This window comes from Maylandia zebra, linkage group LG15 (genome assembly GCF_041146795.1).
Source record: "Maylandia zebra isolate NMK-2024a linkage group LG15, Mzebra_GT3a, whole genome shotgun sequence".
Taxonomy (NCBI): domain Eukaryota; kingdom Metazoa; phylum Chordata; class Actinopteri; order Cichliformes; family Cichlidae; genus Maylandia; species Maylandia zebra.
This window is the reverse complement of record NC_135181.1, coordinates 18496620-18510592: the sequence shown is the minus strand read 5'-3', so window position 1 is coordinate 18510592 and position 13973 is coordinate 18496620. Positions and strand designations below refer to the sequence as shown.

At 41.5% G+C, this 13973-nt stretch overlaps 1 protein-coding gene across 2 annotated transcripts; it reads right to left on the bottom strand.

The window, feature by feature from the left end:
- Positions 1–1544: 1544 nt before the first annotated feature.
- tfap2b (transcription factor AP-2 beta) lies at positions 1545–13767 on the bottom strand. 2 transcript variants are annotated; one of them, XM_004550589.2, is made up of 7 exons: positions 13692–13767; positions 11092–11553; positions 9592–9646; positions 8359–8578; positions 7919–8037; positions 6879–7020; positions 1545–2801 (listed from the first exon to the last, which is right to left on the bottom strand). In XM_004550589.2, the coding sequence occupies exons 1-7, from the start codon at positions 13737–13739 to the stop codon at positions 2513–2515; spliced, it is 1335 nt and encodes a 444-aa protein (XP_004550646.1). In that variant the 5' UTR covers positions 13740–13767; the 3' UTR covers positions 1545–2512. The 2 variants fall into 2 exon arrangements, with proteins under 2 accessions (XP_004550646.1, XP_004550648.1); XM_004550591.4 differs by lacking the exon at positions 13692–13767 and adding an exon at positions 11840–12820.
- Positions 13768–13973: the final 206 nt, after the last annotated feature.

Sequence of the window (13973 nt, the reverse complement as noted above, 5' to 3'; positions counted from 1 at the left end):
TTTCTGTGGCCCTTTCTGCTTTTCGCTGCGCGTCTCGCGCTCACTCGTCATTAGCACACCGGCGGTAGATCCCCACCGCAGAAGAGAAGCGAGCCCGCGAGGCACGATTCTGTTCCCCATGTGCGCGTGTGAGAGAGAAGCCTCTCTCTGAAAAAAGGCCTCACTGGCTGGAAAATACAGCCAATTATCTCCCTGGAATAAGACAGTATCCATCATGGTGCGTGCATGTGCGTGCGCGCGGGCGTGTTTTCAGACCTTGTTGCAATATATGGACATTTTAAACCTCGCAAGGCTATTACTTATAGAATAATAAAACAGCAATAACAGCATGAATAATAATAATAAGAATGATACTTTAAGGGTATATAATATTCATGACCACAAAACAATCAATAATCAGCAGTTTCTGGGAGTATATGTAGTTCATTAAAGAAATAAAACCTGCCCTCCTCAATTAGCATTACAACTCCAGATGGTGTAACCAAACAGCAAACAATTAACTTGCAGTTATGCACTCACAGGCCGTTTTAATACCTGGTTAATTAGGATTAAAGTGGCTCCATCCCTCTTTTTGACTTATGTGCTGACTTTTTTATTTGCAGTTGCAAAAGTTGCGCCTTTAAATATCCGTAAGTCCAACAGTTTTCTCGTTTTATTCCTGGCAGAAAGATAAAGATACTAAGAGAAATACATGTAGTGTCATATCCCTTTGCAATTTAAATCTGTAATATTTAAATGGGAGAAAACATAGTTTAAATGTGGTCAGGGGACCTTTAGGGCCTAACACACCTTAACCTTAACTGCTTATCTTGGTCCTAGAGTAAGGGCTTTTCTGTTCTGGAATCTACTTGAAGCTCTTAAATTACCTCACAACTGCAACAATAATGCTGGTCTTTTGGCGTTTTGCTCTTGTAAAAAGTTGTGTTTATTTCTCCTCTGAAGATGGTGAAAGCTGTGAATTGATTTGTCTCTAATTTTTGAGGGAATTGCATTGTAAAGTTCCTTTGTCTCCTTTGTTGGCCCAGATTTCCATATTTTCAGTTTAATCCTATAGTAAAAAAAAAAGTTAAAAACAGATGTTAGCAGAGTCGTGTTCCATTCAACTGTTTTTAAGGAATGTATTCAATATGATTGGCACGCGTATCTCTTGTTATAGATAAGGTCCGAAACTTCCCAGTGTAGCTTGCCATCACCAGTGTGTGAATGTGTGTGTGAATGGGTGGATGACTGGATATGTAAAGCGCTTTGGGGTCCTTAGGGACTAGTAAAGCGCTATATAAATACAGGCCATTTACCATTTTACCATTGCCATAGCTAAATCAGTACCAATCGATAATCTCTAAGGTAGTGAGTTTTGTTGTGTTATCCTTTTAGAGTGAACAAAACACTAAACACAAAACTGAAGGGAAGAAGACGGAGAAACTTGATGCTAATGTATCTCTAAAATTTGGAATGCAATTTGTCAGTGTAGCCAGTCATTTATTTGAGTGGTTCGGTGTTTTCACTGGCCGCCATTTAGCGGATATCAGTCTTTTTTTCTTCCTACACCCAAAGATGCCTGACCTGTGAACCTGACTTATTACACATTGAACAACAGTGTTAAAATCCTGGCATCAATCCACTTCCGGTCATTCAGAAAGTTGAATTTTCTTCCAGAAAGCTGCTCTTCTTCAATATTTCATGACACAAATGAATACAAGTTGAACCCCAGCCTTTACTGAGACTCTGCTTTGAAATTTCCCTGGAGAAAAGGCGCAGGCTGCACACCTCGCATAATAAAACACATGGTTTATTATCAATATGATAGAAATGAAATCACTGGACAATTAGAAGCATGTCTACCCATCATCAGCACCATGACAACAGCTCTATAAGAACAGAAAAACACTGGATGAGTCCTGTCCCCCAAACGGCTCACAAAGGTCAAATCACAGATTAATAGGCCTACTCCAAAATAGCTGGCGCACCTATTTACACAACCATCCATTTAAATTAATATAAATAAATATTTACACACATAAATTAACACCTCTCCTCCTCTCCTTCCTCTTGTGTTAAATAACCAGACAACCCTGTTTCACATATAGATTGCTCATCACCCAATCTCACAATGCTTTTTCTGTGTGAAGACAAACACACACACACAGACAAGCACACACTCACTCAGGCACACAGACACAATGTTGTTTGTTGGCTGCTCACAGCATCTCAGTCTCACAGGATGCAGGCAGGGGGAGCGAAATGAATGTAACACAGTAACCACCATGTCCTCAGGGGAATGAAAAGAACGTAACACAGATGAAAAATCCCTCTGTGCTCTCTGACACTGGCCCACGGGTGTCTTCCTCTGCCTTTTTCTCTCTGCCGAGCCTTCCCCTTCCTCCTCCACCTCAGCCCCGTGCGTGGCAGGTCAGTCGCAGGGGTGTAAAGCTAGAAGTAACGGTGTAACGCCTCTGTCTGTGTGTCTGCCTCCTTCTCAGCTCTCGATCATCACTCCCCTCCTTCTCCTGCTTCATTTCCGCTGCTTCTCCTCTTTGTCGCCGGTCTTGCCAGCATCCCCGTGCCGGTTGTTGGGAGGGTTGTTGAGAAACATCTTGTCGAGTCCTTTGAGAGCCTCGGTGAGGTAGTTCTGCAGGGCGGTGAGTGCAGCGCAGATGGCGGGCGAACCAAAACCATGCGTGATTAAGGAGAAGTGGGAGAGGCAGCTCTGGATGCCAGGCTCCAGGATGGGGGTGGGCCTTGAGTTGCCCAGGGGAGTCCTGTCCTGGGCCAGCAGGTCTGTGAACTCCTTACACAGCTGTCTGCAGGAGAGAAGACACAACAAGACGTCAGGAGGGAGGTCTGCATCATCTTAGGCTTTCCCCAAAAGGGTTTTTGGAAAGCTGATATGTGACAAATAACTGCCAGTTTGCTGTCATTAAAACAAAACACTGATGATTTATTCAGGATTTCCTCAAGAAGGTTATTAATGACAAAGCTGACACAAAATGCAGAGCAGACAACATCATATTAAAAATCTCTAAAAGCCAATATTCGAAAATTACCACACAGGCACAATAAAGAACATCCCTCAGAGCCCAAGACTTCCTTGGGGCCCCAAAACATTAGCTGCACATAATTAGATTTGAATTTTGATTATTGAAATTCTTTGTAGGCATTTTTAACACTAGAACTTTATAAAGTAACTAACACTTTACCTGATCCTACAGTACTTAAGACTTTCTGAGTCCCATTCCAGATGTAAATTGTGCAGGCATGCCTAATTGCAAAATGTAACTAAATGTCCCCCAAGAGCAGACTGAGAGCTTTCTCAGTGACAGTGAGGGAATTTTGTTGCATTGATTGCAGACTTTCCTCCAGCTCTTCTGGAAACCGCAGTGAATACAATCAGTTCATATGCTGGAATCACATGTTGCTATTTCACAGTTCAGTGTTTACAAAAAGAAACAAATTGACTCAAATCTCCATGCTGGTTTGACTTTCACATTTTTGGAAAATCATGCCCTGTAGCTGTGGTTCTCAAACTGTGGGTCATAAAACCACAGCAGGTGGGGCGAGGAAGAGGGGGGGGGGGGGGGGTGGTATGAAACTAATTTCATTGTTGAGTTTGCTGACACAATTGTGCAGTGTTTTATCAAACTAAAATTCAAGTTGGATCATTTTTTATTTTTAAAAGTGTGGGGTGTAGAGTGTGATTCCCCCCCCCCCCCTCCCCAGCTTTTGAAAGGGGCACATCAAAAAAAAAAGTGGGACAACCACTTCCCTGTTGAAACACAGCTCAAAGACAGTAATGTTGGAGGCATGAATGCTAAACTGCAATGTTAGTTTTAGACTTCCCTAAAATGAAAGCAATACCACTCAAACTAAAACTGCTTGCAGAATAGAGCGCTGTGCACCGAGTAGGCTGCATTAAGTTTTCAGCAGTTTAGTAGACGGCTGAAATAATGCAAAGCAAGCTGTATAGATGCGAACTTGGAAAAGACCCCCAAAATTATTCAGAACAGTTCCAAAACCCAGACTAATGAAATTCTTTAGCAGGTCCTAAAGGCGGCACAGCTCTACCCACCTTTCCAGAAAGGAAAGAATACATAAAACAGCTCATTTTATAATTTGAAAAATTGAAGCTTATTTTAAAATGAAACGCATTGGAAGAGGAAGATGATTTTGTGTGTGTGTGTATTTTTTAAAATTCCATTCAGTATTATTTATTTAGAACAAATTGATAGTAGCCATCATTAGTGTTGCGTAATCATATCCCTCTAAATTGAAATTTACAGTTTTTGTTTTGTTTTGTTTTTTTGTCACTAAATGTTTAGACTCAGAGAACATTTTTCAAAAGCTAAATTCACATATTTCCATAGTATGAGGATGAAGGCTAAGGTTACTTATAATCTCTCAGAATGACCTAAACGTCACAGAGTAATGTTATATATTAAAAACCTCATGACCTCACAGAGAAAAACCCACCACTCTGACGACTCCCTTTTGATTGTGTTCAATGAATAAACTTAACAGAACAAAAATTAACCGTATTATGACTTAAGGGGAAAAAAATCCTGCTTATACCTTTTTTTTTTTAACTCTTTCTTTTTTTCCCCAGTGCTCCCCCCGTGAACCCTTACATATTTTCTTTCAGTTTTGCCTTGTTTAACTCTGTTTAACTCTCATGAACAAGGCATGAACATAAAAGCAGTCTGTGATTAACACCTGCACCTGGAGACAGGGAGAGCACGAGTTCAGTTCTAGCATGGGTGTTTGTGTTTTTATGTATATTACAAGCATTTTACCATTCCCATTTCCCTATTTTTGTAGAGAAGATAAACATTTTCTTCCTAACTACTTTTGACACTTAAAGCATGTATTGAATTTACATACAATTCAGTACAATTGAATTGTATGTAATTCAATCATTCTCAAAGATCAGTCATTCTGATCTATGAGGATGTGAAATACAGTGATATAGCAGAACCCAGAGAAACAAGGGTAATTTCAAATATTGCATATTTCCATAATGGAGAAAATGCATACCCCTTCAGTGAAAATAATGCAAAAATCATCCGATTAAGAGTTTTCTAAATGAATAACTAATATTTAGATATAAGAATGTGTGGTTAGTAACATGGATCTTAATTTTTCATTGGATTTCAAGTGCAACTGTAAAAGAAAATAACCTATTCACCTAGTTCTCCTTGTTAAATCATCCCCTGGTTTTAGGCTCACATTTTAAATTCAAGATACCTCCTTCTCCCTCTTCCTCCCCCCTTTCACAGATTCATACTTGCACAGCCCGTGCGCACACACCCTGTAAGCGGCCTAAGGGCAGAGCTCCAGCAAATGAGTGACAGGCTGTGCAGGCCGAGCCCAGCTGGGGTTAGGGGAGTAGAGAGGAGAAGCCGCCACCCTGGGCTACACTCAAGGCTCTCGCTGTTGTTTTCTGACGACTTGAAACACTCCACTGCTAAATAATGAATTTCTAACAGGCAGCACTGATGCACAGTATTGGAACAGGTTTCAATCTGAGCATCAGACATCCACCACCAAACACATTGTACATACTGAGCACCACACAAACACACACTCACACACACATAGACGGACAGATGGTTTATGCAGGCTAGCAGACAACAACACTTATGCAAGCTAAAAATATAAGCTTCCTGAGTGGAGGACTTTTATAAATTAATTTCAAATCTTCAACACTTATTTAGAAAAAAAAACCTATCTTGCCCATGTGCACTCAGAAGAGCCTTAATTAAATTCCAGGATCTCCTAATTATTAATAAAAAATATATCAGTACAAGTAACTTTACATTAGTGCAAATAAAACAGATTATCTCTAAGACCAGAAACTGAGGTCAGATATAGAAACATCAGGGTTTGTGTTTATAGGCTGTGTTAATAGTGCCCCACCTCACCTCAAGATTATTCTGTGAAAAAGCTGCTTGTAAGGAAGCTAATGTGTGCACAATTTGTCCTGATAAAAAGGGTAAAACTGATGTCTTGTTAATTTTGGTTTAGATTCTTGGCTTTATTTTAGCTCATTTCTCAAATACTTGACCTGACTTTAACTGCCCTGTTTTTTCTGCATTGCAGTTTTTTTTTCCCCAGTCAGCCATTTAAATACAAGTTAGATATAGTTCAGTGGGTTTCATTAAAAAAATATCACAATTTCCTCTCCAAATGCCACTAAGGCAGAGTGGACTATAGGATAAGGCACAGAGTATAGCAGGGGTTCACACCCTCTGGGTTTCTTAAAATGGACCATAAAGACCTCAGGAAATGAGACTGGCCTTAATTTCATAATAATTTAATTCTCCCTAAATGTACCTATTTGCAGAAAGTGATTGCCCTGTGCTATTCAGAATGTATGTGTAAATGTTATGCAATTTCAATGGACAACAAAACACAAGGACAACCGAAATGCTACCAAAAGGCAGTAATGATGTGTAAACCTTGTCTAATGGGAAAAATCTGAAACATTTAAATTGCAACAAGAAGTCTGAATTAGAAGCATCTGAGACATATTGGACTTTTAAAAAACCCAAACATTTAACTTTATTTCTCTTGTTGCTCTTTTGTTGTTTGTTGGATTTTTACTCCTTGTTTTTTTGCTGACTTGAAGTATTGCAAGGTGGTTTAGGGCCCAGTCTTTCTGACACCTTACTTTCAACAATGTCCTGCTGTGTCTGAATGTGTCCTAATACTAAAAAAGCCATTTGAATTATAATTCAGCATTACGTTCTCGCACTTCAATCCCATCATCATCCTCCATCCACTTCTATATGATGCAGTGCAGACAGTCTATATCCTGTATGAGAGAAAACACCCATAAAGGCTATGAGAGAACAGAATCTAATCAAACGCTCCATCAAACTCACTTTGTCGCCAGCAGCATGTTTTTCCGTGTGTGCAGCTCGTTGGGGTCCGCGTGCTGGCGGTTGAGGTACTCGCTCACGGCTTTGGTGGGAAACTCCGTCTCGCAGATGTAACCGAAATCCCGAGCCAGGTGGACCGCTTCACCTGTGGGGGAAGGTATTAGATGTCTTATATATTGCAACTGTAAATATAAGTATAAATACAAACGAACAAGATCTTTCGGTTCACGAGATACTGGCTTCAATTAAAGTATGAGTATTGTCAGGTGTCATTTAATTATTCATATGATCATTTTTTAACTCATTAACGTCACTGACAAAAAGCCGTATCTTTTTAGGCAGAACCCTCCCACAGCTGTCCTCTCAGCTGACTCAAAAACACTTAAACTGTTTTAAGTTTTTTATTTTTTATTTTTATCATGTAGACTAAACATTAGTACCTTTTACTTGCTGATTAATATTCAAAATGATCCACTTTATTTTGGGTTATACTGTACAGGCACGAATAAAACATTCGTGCAGTTTATATATTTAAAAGTAAGTCGTCATCACTCAAAAGAAATACTTTCTTTAAAAAGTAAATTCACGTTACCTGTTTTTAGTAAGACACAGGCACTCGGTCTATATGTTGGTGTAGCCAAAGGCATGGGCCCAACCTCCAGTCTTTAATCCGTTAATTTAGCAGCCTCAAACACATCTATCGGTAATGAATATTTCCCTGGCTACATTTTAACAGACATTTTATGAATAAAGGCGCATTTTCACGCATGACTTTTATAATCCCAGATTTTTGCAATTCATATATTTTTTCTCGAGTTTTCACATGATAGAAACTTTTTAAAAAAAAGTTATTTTTTTCTTATATATTTTTTGATAAATGACACTATATTGAGTTGTGCTCATAGCCAGAAATCCAGTTACAGGGAGTTGTGGCGGTGTAAGGGGAAAGCAGAAGGGGAATCCTGAAACTCTTGAAAACAATAATAAAAAAATAAAATAAAAATAAAGATTTGGCTTTTATCACCAAAAAATGAGTCGGTTACCTTCCACGAGTGATGTTAGTAGTGTGACATTGGCAGCTTTGCGTCTCCCAGCAGGTAGATTCAGTCCAATCTTCTCCAGCTTTTCTCTCAGGCATTTCCCACCGTTTTTAGACTTTGCTCTGCAGAAAAAAGGAGGAAAGCATATGAACTGTATTTAAAGTAAAACTTACGGCGCACACATGTTGGCGAAATGTCATAAATCGCTCCAAATTAACAAACAATATTTTAATATGTGCTCTGGACAACATTTATTTAGCTTGATCTCGTCTACCAGTTAATGTTAAAAAAAATCTATATGGCATAGCTTTTCATGCTTCTCATAGTCTCATTAATAACTGCTCCTGCAAATTAAATGCACACAAGTTTTTTCCTCATAGTTTCTAGAGGTTATTCCTGAACTCCACGTTGTGCGTCAACATGCTTTAAGGCTACATCCGTACCTTCTCAACACGCCCCCCAACAAGGAGGCGTTGAGGCACTCGGGCGGGGACAGTCTCCTCTGCACTTCACCTACGGTCACTTTATACTTTGAAGTGGAGCTGAGCAGCGACAGGCGGCCTGGTACCGAGCAGAACACCTCGTTTATGTTCACGGTCACTCCTCCGATCAGCCCGTCCTTACCGAGCATCAGGGAACCCACGTTCTTGGGTGGCATGGGGACTGAAAGAGGAAGGTTAGAGTGGATTTCTTACATAACGTGCTTTCACATTCAGGGGGCACAAGTTTGAAATCTTTACATCACTCCTCTGTGCCAAACTTTGCTCAGTGAGACCACGCGCGCAGGGGGCGGCCCTGGCCTAATGAAGCGCCCACGTGCCGGGCATTTGCTGTTATTTAATGTCGCGCGACATTCTCATTACAGCGTTATCGATTGTTGATTGGCTCACGTTCTCAAATCGCATTAACCACCTCCCTGTTTTTTCTCCACGGCCGGTTTAACACCCACCAGCAGCACTGGATGCTTCTTCATCCCGCGCGCTAATGCTCTTGTTAATGTCGTGAAGTAAAGGGGAAACCGCCAGCCAGCCTGCCTCGTGGATGCGCGCATATAAGGGCCAGTGCGAGGGGGTTTTGATGGCTCCACGGGGGATAATGCCGCAGATTAGCTCTAAACGAGCTCACGAGATCTCCGTGAGCGATGCCATTTATTACATCAGCGGCTTAAATGCCCCGCGGGGAGCTCAGTCACTCAACATCCCGTAACTAAATCACCGCACATCATCAGAGCGGCAGCGTGGCAGCCTGTCAGCGACACACTGCCTGATAGTCAATATACCAGGGTCGTTACCTCGGCTTCAGACTCCTCATCCCGGCCCCCAAAATACGAGAAACTCCATGAATAGACTCGGCGAGAACGCCTTTTCCAGTTAAGGTCACAACCATACTGATCATGACATTTCCCGAGGGACTGGGCCGGAGGTTACACACATATCCATACAATAAATCATTATAATTCATAAGAACCTATCCAAATATCCCAGGAGTGAAGAAACCCAAATAAATTGTCTTGAGAATAGAGCGCGCGTATTTCCTCTTTCCACCTGTGATATTCTTCAATTATTACTATATATATATATATATATATATATATATATATTTTTTAAAGTAAGGCCACATTGCCCAGAGAACAGAGATGTGTGTCTTTGTATTAAAGAGAGAATGTGTGTTTCTACCTTTCTTTATCACTGATTGATCCAGGATGCTCGTCCCGTTGGTGTCATCAGCGGTCTGTTTAAAAAAGAGAGAAGATAAATGCAAAACATTCAACCCTGTTGTACACAAAGTTAACCAGTGATTTACCTGACAAGCCTCAATCACACAGTCCAGCAAAAGCAAAAAAGAAAAAGAAGAAAAAGAAAAAATATTCATGTAAGGTTTCAAAAGGAGGGGGCGGAATACACGTTTGAGCTATTTGTTTTCAGACATCGGTCCAATCTAGCTCATAATGCAGTGCTTTCATTCATCACGACGTGGTTAGAAGCAGCTATTCCCACACATTCAAACCCCCATCATTCATCAGTGTCATTCATCATCTTGCCAAATAAATTGTTAAATAGACCGGGTGTTGTCACGAATGAGTCACAGCCAAATACAAAGAAACAAATATGCAAAAACAAATTTATATGGGGGTTAATAAATGCAAAACACAAACACGGAAAGCCCGAAATGAGAATCTATTGTGGAGGTTAAATGGCAAACAATTCGTGATGGCTGTGCCCTGAGGGGGGAAACGAGTAGAAAATGAAAATCCTACACAGCTTTACAATAAACCTTTTTCACTAAGTCTTTAGTATCTCGCTCTGTGAATTTATAGCGTTTTAGCAGCAAAGCAAGACTCTAAGAAAGGAAATAAACAGCAAGTAATAATAATAATAATAATAATAATAATAATAATAATAATAATAATAATACATATTGCGTTAAAAACGAAAGTAAAAAATATTCTTTACTTTGTTATAATTTAATGTCATTTAATCTGCGTAATTTGTTATCGTCTTTGAAAACTATGTCTAACGTGTTAAACTATGTTAAAATGAAATTTTAAATAAACCGCGAGGAACATTTAATTTACTGCCTAAAGCCAGATTTATGATGCTTTATTTGCAAACACATGTTTCTCTTTTGATTTAAAAAAAAAAAAAAAGTCTTTCTTGGGTATCTCAAGTCTTTTTTTTTCTTTTCTTTTTTTAAGCTTTGAGCCATCCGTTTGGCTACAGCTGCTGTGAGCATCCAGCCCTGAGGGAGCTGCCCCAAGTTCACTGACCTTAACTCTAAAGGCACGAGAGTCATGCGTAGACAATGAACAAGACAACTGTCAACATATATCCTTTCTTTTCTTCCAGTGAAAATTGGTTTCCATTTTATTTATTGCTTATTTTTGGGTGTTGTAAATGTGTCTGTTTTAGTTCAATTGAAGTGTTTTTGTTGTCAGGGGAAATTCACCGTTATAATGTACGTTGTTTATATCTACAAACTATGAACTATTCAATAAATTGTGAATAAAAGTAGGGCGAATTTTCTCCTCGATGGTTCAAGTCTGAGGATTTGCCATTGTCTGCCTGTTCTTAAACATGATTTCTTAAAATTATATGACATAATTGGAGCAGGAAAATCTGAAATTATGTTATATGTGCATTCAATCTCTGCAAATCTCAGCTGTGCCTTTAACTTACCGGAATATCCTCCATACCGTGCAGCCCGTGTAGCAGTCCGTCTCCCATACCAGGCTCCAGTCCGGGGTGAGCGGAGTGAAGAAGCACATCAGGCCGTCTTACACCTCCGTAGTCCCGCCGTGGGTCCAACCCGGATAGCTGGGGCAGCGAGGCCCGAGGCTGCGCCAGCAGAGCGGAGCTCTCCATCCGGTCCCCCGTGGGGTCTTGCCGCTGACGGGCTCCCCATGCTCCCTGTTGGCTCTGGTGCAGGGAGTTCAGGGAGTATGGGTCGCTGACGTGGGAGTACGGATCCTGGCTCTGGTAGTGAGCGAGCGGCTGGTACGGCGGAGGAAAGTACGGCGGCTGGAAGTCCGAGGAAGGCGCGTGAGACAGCGGTGGCGCGCTGGAGTAGGGTCCCGCATGCGACACTGAACCCAGCTGGGACAGCCGCGAGCTGTGGCTCGAGACACCGTCATGCCGGTCCTTGAACAGGATGCAGAAAAGAACAGAAAAAATTGAACCAGTTGTAGAACTGGAAGTACAATTTAAAGAAACGAAGGCCCAAGATCATTTTGCAAATTGCCTCTGGTGATGTAGCCAAAGAAGCCTAACTGGCACTGAAACTCCTGAACAAAAACACATAAGAGCCTGGAGGAAAAAAATGTCACAGCCTAAATTAAACTGTCTCACAACTAAAAACCTGCCAGCCATATCTACGGGGTTTACCGTTTGCGTAAACGAATTCTGAAATACTCTGAAGAAAACTCACCGCGGTGGAGTAAGGATGAACTAACATCTGTAAACCTTCTGCCGGTGTATCACAAGCGGGTTCACGGTAGAATAGCGGTGTAGGACGGAGCGTGTAGGGCCGATACAGCCAAAATCATCCCAGGTAAGAATGAAGAGTATCTGCAGGCACGGCCCGATCTACAACACCATTCAGAACCTTCCTCCGCCCGGAGCTGCCACTGCTCTGAGTGTGAGCACCGAGCTCCCTCCTCTACCCCCGGTATACGGTGTAATTGTTATTCATGACTGAGACTTACAGGAATATTAATGTGCGCGAGGCAGGGGACTGGCGACACATGGAGCGTGAAGCCTTTCGCGCAACCGTGAGTGACGTTGAAATTCCGTGGAGAGCCGAAACGACGCGCGAACAGCAGGAGATTGAAAGAGGACTCTCTCTCGCAGGAGAAAACGAACAGGGTATCCAGACCCGTGAGGAATCCTCTGTCACATAAAATACCGCTCTGGGGCCCCTTTATATATAAAAGCTGACGCAATAAAGCGCACTTTCTTGCCAGTGGAGACACTTTTGCGCAAATAATTTCTGTGCAAACAGACTTTTTACGTTAAAGAAACCAATAGAAGACAATATGGCAATAAAAACAGGCCTTGTTGGGTCGACTATGAGACGATTAACAACAGGTTTTCAAGTTCTCTTCCAGCCGGGTTAGTCAACGCCAAACAAAGCGGAAATGCATCCAATAAAGCAAAAAAAAAAAGAGAGAGAAAAGAACTTTGAGCTGACGCACAAACCCACAGTAACCGCAAAAGAGCGCATTAGCCACTTTCAGATTTTACTCTGACTTTTCACCCCAACTTCACCCCACCACACTCACACTCTTGAAATTTTAAGGCAGCTCAAGTCATATTGCAGCTGCCAACCGAAAACAAACGCACACCCGAGACAAGGCAGGACGCGTGAGGGGCTCGTGTGAACTCAGAAGCAGCGATTAAACTTTGCATTGTAGACCGTTCAGCCTCTCCTCTTTGCCCTCTTGGGTGACTTGTTTAACAACATTATAGCCTCCCCTCCCTCGCGCCGTGGGAGAAAAACCATGTGTGGCACGAGACAAGGGCTTCCCACCGGGCTCAGCCGAGGGGCCTCGCGAGCTATACCCTTTCTTCGTCTGCTTTGTGCTCGAGCCCATTCAGCGCGAGCCGGGGCAGCGTTTTCGCCCCCGCGCGCGTCGTATTTCTCACTTTTTCTTTCTCCTTTCCCCTCACCGTTTTTTTTAAATGATTGTTCTGGGATCAAAGCCAAGTCATTTACATACTCCATAGGCTACACATCATCACCCTGCTCTGACACAGCGGTTCTCCACCTTATTTGTCTTTCGCTGTAATTTAAAAATGTCAAAATGAGCTTTTCATTAGTTACTGGGTCACGTTGAGGTCCTGGGAATGAGCTTATAGTCCTTGCACCTTATTATTTTTTTATTATGTTAAAAAAGATATTTAGATTGCTTTAAATATTAATTTACCCCAAAGCCCAAAGTAAAATCTGACTGATTACAGCCCTCATGTAGGCAGTGTCACATATCTTATGTACCCAAAACTGAACACTGCACCACAGCGACAAGCACAGCTTAAAATAATGTGAGCACTTGAAATCATTTCAGCACAAATTAATCCGTTTTATGCCTGAATAAATCTGTCATGTGCCAAATGGTTCTCCAATTCATATCCACAGTCATCGCAACATGAATACGAGGCCTTAAAGCCTCGTGGAAAACACTTCACTCAACAGCATCCAACAAATGAACTCCAAAAGCATGTCTAGTAACTTCATTTAGTCTATTTCCCCCGAGTCACAAACAGCTGGACGGTAACGTTACCTCATAAATATCTTCATACTTGACATTCTCAACTAGTTTCCACAGCATGGTCGCTTCTCCGGTGTCGGTAAACCGAATGCAGCCAAGTGAAGAAGGGATGCCTCAACTCTCTCTCTCTCTCTCCCTCTCTCGCTCTCTCTCTCTCCCTCTCCCTCCCTCCCTCCCTCCGCCCTCCGTACCTTCAGACAGGCTTTCTGAATGGGGAACCCCTGTATGGAGTCCACTGCTGTAACATTATATAATAATAATAATAATAATAATAATAATAATAATAATAATAAT